This window comes from Argentina anserina, chromosome 1, assembly GCF_933775445.1.
Source record: "Argentina anserina chromosome 1, drPotAnse1.1, whole genome shotgun sequence".
Lineage (NCBI taxonomy): Eukaryota > Viridiplantae > Streptophyta > Magnoliopsida > Rosales > Rosaceae > Argentina > Argentina anserina.
In genome coordinates, this window is record NC_065872.1 from 10,004,765 (window position 1) to 10,011,305 (window position 6,541).

Consider the following 6,541-nt stretch of genomic DNA (forward strand, 5'->3'; position numbering starts at 1 on the left):
TCATTTGAAAAATGATAATAGAGTTCAAAACTATATCCTTTTCACAATAACGCAGGGGAGCTTTATTGGTACAATAATGGGAGCTGGGTACAGACACAAGTAGGAATTGACATTTGCTCACTTGTACATCAGACCTTCTTCTTGACTTCATCCACATATACACAATAACAACAACAGTTTCCATATTCCCCTATACACCCTTTTACTATGCATGGCTCTTATTCCATACTTCTGTAAAATTTAAAAACACCTTACGTTGCTTAAGCATCGACTCTTTAATTCACACGAACAAACGTACATGTTTAGAAAATAGAATCCCACATGTAGTATTCTGGACCTCTTCACCCGGAATCAGTATGAATAGGTTGGTGATCCGTAAATGGCTCAATTTTAGAGGCCGGCGATACACTCCGGTGGAATTCTCGGGAACCGGGACCTGTCGGAGCAGTAATCGTATATCATGTGGTTCATACGAACCCACTTGTATCTTCTATACTCTAGGGCATTGAGTGCTTGGTATGCAGAGCCTTCCCACCAGTTTCGAGCGTTTGAGGCACAATTGGCTGGTCCTGGCACAGAGCATCCTTCAATATCAAAATCCTTGTAATAAGCATAGAAGGGCGCTTTGCTCCAATTTATCTTCTCAAGCCCTCCTCTTGTTGCCCAATCATCAGCTTCCCACAATGTTGAGAACACCCCCATTGGTTGGAGCTTTGGGTATGGGATTCCTTTGGCTTCATTATTCTTGTACAGCCTTATAGGCACGTCATCCACATAGAAGCTGCACCACCAAACATGATATAGAGCCACTTAGATTACCAAAAATGAAAAAAAAATCATACCATGTATAATGTGGTAATTTGTCTCTTGCCACGCTTTTCATTTAGAGTTTAACATGTTAGATCTCTAAAAGAAACCATATGTCGGTTTGTGTCACTTACACAATCTGGCGATGGTTCCAGAGAATTGTGTAAGTGTGGAAATCTGCAGCAGGGTCAAACCAGAGGTTTACTCTTTCCTCCCTATTACCCTGTCCATGAGCATAGATGTTGGTCTGGACTGTGTAAGGCTGTCCGGTTCTGTTCCCCAAGAACTCAAAATCAAGCTCATCACGAATTGTATCTGTGTCCGAGTTCATCTGCCAACAACAGAATAGTGAAACAAATCAGTAAAAAAATAGCTAAAAGAGTTCCCGAATATATATTTGATTTCGATATGGGGAGTATATAGTTACATAGAAAGCGGTGACTGTTCCGGCAGAGTCACCAGGAATGAGCTTGATCTTCATGCTCACACGGCCAAACAAGTACTTGTGTTTGGAGGCAAAGCCACAACCTGAAGTGTTGTTACTAAATTTAGTAGTCGGAATCAATAATATTATTAATAGAGATAAATAATATATCAAGTTGACATGAAGAGTATCCTACCAGAATTTTGGTCAAGAACGAGCTGGATGGCCCTGCCTCCATCGATTTGCCTGATATGAGAATCAGACCATGTAACTTGGAAGTCTTGAAGAAAAGTGGCTGGTCGTGCAAAGGCTGAGAAGGAAAATAGTGAAAGGAAACAGAGGGAAATAGAAGCAACAACACCTCTCCTCAAAGAGGGATACATGGCTACAATTCTGTCTCAGAAAATGAGGGTAGTATATGCTAAGTTATTATGGGATTTATTTGCATGGGTGTGTGAAATAGAAGAGAAGGTGTGGGCTATTTATACATGTACGTGTATATGGTTGGGACAGTGATCATGATCGAGGAGAGATTAGTGACTTGACCCAAAAAAAAAAAAGAGAGCAGAGATTAGTGATTAGGACGGTTGCTTCCTAATGGAAAGGGCCATCATCATCAGTAGTTTTGCTTTCCATCCAGCTAATCGCAAGCTAGGCTATGGCTTTGATTAGGCCCTACCCAACAGTTTGTATTCTCCTTTCGCTATGTTTTTTTATGGATCCCTCACCTTAATTAGACCTAAACTATATCATTCTCGTCTTTATTTCATAACTTTTTGGGGATTTGTAGCTCGATAGCATTAGGCCTCATATGAACAACTTAACCGAACACAAAGCATTCCGCATATAAACGTAGCATACTACTTGAGGTAAAACTTAATCACGTCGAAAAGTATTGATAAATGATTGGAGATTTGGAGTACGTACATATATTCCCTTGCCTCAAACGTGTCTTAATCTACAATGACTGTTTTTCTTTAAAAAAAAAAACAAACCTCATTGCATACGAATGATACGATCGCTGGATCCGGCTATCTGAGTAACCAAACCCTAATTAGTGTGATTAAGTTGGGTTCGAATGTGGAACACGCTAATTTGTTTGTGATTCAGATATCAAACCGTTATCCATAATGCAAATTACTCGTGACATTCATAAAAGAATAGCGAGGAAGGTTGGTGATTGTGATTTTACAGGAGGATAGTGAGGAATATTGAAGATCATCTTTACTAATGCACCTAACTCCATGGCCTAGGCCATCATCCCCAATCACTGTTGCATATATAGCCCTGGCTGGTTAGTTTCTTGGTCAACTATCCCTAAAGTTAAAGCTAGCAATCCAATCGAAAGTTCGTCCTATATGCATATTATCAGTGTATACAGCACCAGAAGTTGATTGATACTGAATTGCTGACTGTCCATTGCTCTAATATGGACCCCGATTTGATGTGGCTCTACACAGCCTGTGATTTGTACTTAAAATTATTTTAAAGCCCATTATCATCTTGTCAGGTTCTATAAAAAGAACTATTAACCCTACAAATGTACTAACCTTCATCCATGACTTCTTGAACATAAGATCAAACACCCGTTTTTGAGTTTATAACTTTGTATGTATTAAAATGATAGATCGTCGTACTGATCGGAAAGTCTTTGGTAAGATTATAATCACAGCACGTATAAAAGATCTCTAATTTCCGTCATACTCTAACCACATCAGCTCTCACCTCGGCCTCATCATGGGCCGGGTTAGAACTAACCATACTTTTAAATTTACGAATTAGGGTTGGGCCGGGCCAGATTTTGACCTAATTAACAATTTTTATGGACGGGTCAGGCCAAGACTTCAAAATATAAGCCTCAACCCGCCCTAGAGACCTATTATGCAAGGGCCAGGCCAAGTCGGCCTTAAAAATTAGGACCGGGTTGGGTTTTTGTTTAATTTAAAATTAATAGTTTCTCACAAGTATATATTTTAGGAAAAAATAAATAAAGAAGAATGGAAGAATGAATGAAACGACATATAGAGTACTGAATACTTGATAGAGTATTGGGGTAGATACCTAGGGGCTAGGGTTTTGACAAAGTCCATTACGACAATGTTGGTTAATACGGGCCTCATATATTAATTGAGATGAGTTTATTAACATTATTTAAATGACCAATAGCCCAATATTCACATTGTCTCATAATACTATTAGTATCATGTTTGTAATAAATAATAATCAAATTAAAAATTATATAGTCGGGTAAGGCTTTTAGGACAGGACTGAACTTGGTCCTAAAAGGCTCAATAAGGTCTGACTCTATTTGCATAACTATTATCCTGCCTTAATAAAAAAAAAAAAGCTTGAGACGGCTCTTGCATTAGGGCGGGCTGGGCCGGACTTGGTCTTTTAGGGTCGGGAGGGCCGGGGCCTTAGGGCGGAATGATGAGACCTACTCTCATCTCTCATCGACGTGTTAATCAGAGGTGAGTTTGATGAACTGGCATAAACGCTAAACCTCATCATGACAACGTACGGTCTGAAGATTATGTGCACCCGTGGCATATCAAGCACCAATGAAAAGCAGTTGTGGTTCTGGATATGTGTTTGCCGCCAAATAGTAGGGTTTCGGAAAATGATGTACGAGATTAGGACTGAACGTCTTCCATTAGTGAATGATAATTGTAGAACTAGAGGACACACACGTCACTTTTCCTCGTGGTCTACGTCTAAGACTTCGTCAATCTTCTGGTCTGTCTCAAGTTCCAGAGCTATTTGATTACCCAGTAGTCGATCGGAATTCTAGTCATCGGAAAATAGTAACTCGGAATTTAATGTACATGCAATACATAATCATGATGCGCTCAGGAGGAACGAGTGGTAAAGAAAGTAAAGTAATTCCCTCTACCAAATTAAATGTGAAGATGGTTTGATTGATCGTGGCGGATTCTTTCTGTTTTTGCTTGCAGTACTTTTTAATTAACTGTTTAAGGTTACTAATTAGGTGGTTGCTGGAACTAATTACTAGAAAAACTTAACTACACGGCTCAACAATTTCTCACAATCATCGATTCTTGAAAGCATATCGAATATTTTTAGTCATTATGGCCCTTACACTTGGTGACTACAGACACAATTAGTAAAAGATATTTATCCAAGAAAATCCTGAATGCATGATTGCATGAACTAGAAGAAAACAGATGAAATTTGAGGAAATATAAGAACAAGAAAAAATGATAATGTAATGGAGTTTTGGAAGAGTCGGCGAAAACGATTGTGTGTTACAATCCTACAACTTTACCCTAATTTGACAACTACAGAATTCACGAGGGCGTATATCAGATATATATGCATAATGCATTGTCTCAAATCCCAGGTTACCAACGTGTGTTTCAATAATTATCATTGCTCATCGTTTTCGTACAGTACCTATCACAGCTAATCACTTATAATTAATACTAAATCACGTAACTCACTTCACATGAGGATGATGAAGAAGAATAGAACTACTTGATGGTGCTGTGTTGATTAACTGTTAATGTGCACGGTTCCGCAGTACAACTGGTATGTCGACCCTCATGCATTCAAGCCATCATGACCTACATTTTAAACTTGAAAACGAAAGGTAATGATGAAAAAGATAACCTACATCAATCAAATCCTACTATATATCTTAAACATACGTATTCAATATATGATTTCCTAGCTATTTTTGGTCCATGATTTCAATAAAAGAACCAAGGTTATGGATTGTGTATGATTTCACTAGAGTGCACTCTGTGCATATTTGTCTGATCGAAAAAATGAAACCAAAGAGGCATAGAGTCAGAGCGCAAGACCAGATATATCGATTACTTCAATTTGCTATATATCTCAGGTAATGAGAAGAAGGCAAACATCTATCAAAATGTAAACAAATTGTTTGGAAAACCACTGTATGAGAAAAGCCATTGCATATGTGAATGGTCGTTTTCGATACGTAGATCGAATGCTGTAATCTATGGATCACAATTCACAACCTCTCATGTGCTACCAAATAATTTTGGGGTTAAGATTGTTGACATTTTACCTGTGCTAGTGCAATAATAGTTTGGTGTGTAGTGTCTGCATTATGAGAGAGTGCATTAATTATTTTTATCATTTTGTAGAATGATAACAAATAGAAAATAATTTGCATTTTTTCCGGCTTAGTGATGCAATTTTCTTGTAGCATGCAACTTTTTCCGCCAAAATTATCAAATATATAGATCAATGTGAAATTGCAGGTCAAACTTTATAACTCCTTAGAGCATTGCTAGGGCGCCATAATATGACGTCAGATTCGGCGCAACAATCTTATATGACATGCCACATAACATCGTCACGTTAGTAATTAAAATAGTCATAAAATGTCATTTTTAAATAAAAAGACAATCATATTTTTGTTTAATATGTATTCATTATGATTATTAAATTAAGAAATATTTTCGTTTTATAAAAAAAAGAAATATTTTCATGGACATAATTTGGATATATACCATATTTAGTAAATAAAAATTAAATTCCAGACGATTTAGTTACCTTATTACATTTATTCAAAAATTATTTTATAATATTTGTTCAAAAAGTTACCTTACAAGTGATGAAAACAAGATTATTATCTTATGAAAATTTATTAGATTTTATTGGACCGGTAAGGTAACAAATTAATTTTGTCCATTTATATATTATATATTAAGGCCATATATTAATTAATATTAATATTGTATGTTACCATGTTTTCATCTTTCTGTCATATATTAATTACTTAGGACGAAATAGTTTTATTAAAATATTTTTCGCACACACGTCTATATTTTTCACTATCCTTAAAATATGTTTTATGCACACATGTGTGTATATATATATATATATATATATATATATATATATATATATATAAAGCATAATTTCATAAATATGAAAAAAAAATTAATTACATTTTGACAGCATTATCGTAAGGAAAAAATAAAAAATAAAAAATTATATTTTTATAATAATCTAGAGCCATTGAATTAACATAGATAAAATTATTATTTTATTTTAAAATGACATATTATAACTATTTTAATTACTGACGTGGTAATATTATGTGGCATGCCACATATAATTGTGGCGCCTAAATATTTTCCAACTCCTTAAGTCCTTATATTTTTGATCATTATAATTAGGTATTCAATCACTATTTTATCAACGTATAATAATAAATTAAGTAAATGATATTCTTTCTCTAATTGATAGAGATTTAGAACTTGAAGTAAATGATATTCTTTCTCTAATTGATAGAGATTTAGAACTTGAAGTACG

At 35.5% G+C, this 6,541-nt stretch overlaps 1 protein-coding gene across 1 annotated transcript; it reads right to left on the bottom strand.

Moving 5' to 3' along the window:
• LOC126786906 (probable xyloglucan endotransglucosylase/hydrolase protein 7) lies at positions 1–1,669 on the bottom strand. Its single transcript, XM_050512870.1, has 4 exons — positions 1,428–1,669; positions 1,235–1,335; positions 942–1,138; positions 1–781 (listed from the first exon to the last, which is right to left on the bottom strand). Exons 1-4 carry the CDS (start codon positions 1,612–1,614, stop codon positions 391–393), a joined length of 876 nt encoding a protein of 291 aa, XP_050368827.1. The 5' UTR covers positions 1,615–1,669; the 3' UTR covers positions 1–390.
• Between the last annotated feature and the right edge of the window lie 4,872 nt (positions 1,670–6,541).

Bases quoted from the DNA above. Each gene is read 5' to 3' on its own strand.
- LOC126786906 (XM_050512870.1), bottom strand. From the start codon at position 1,614: ATGTATCCCTCTTTGAGGAGAGGTGTTGTTGCTTCTATTTCCCTCTGT. The intron at 1,139-1,234 runs GTAACTATATAC...TGTTGTTGGCAG, and splicing joins GAACAGTCACCGCTTTCTAT to ATGAACTCGGACACAGATAC. The intron at 782-941 runs GTAAGTGACACA...TTGGTGGTGCAG, and splicing joins TGGAACCATCGCCAGATTGT to CTTCTATGTGGATGACGTGC.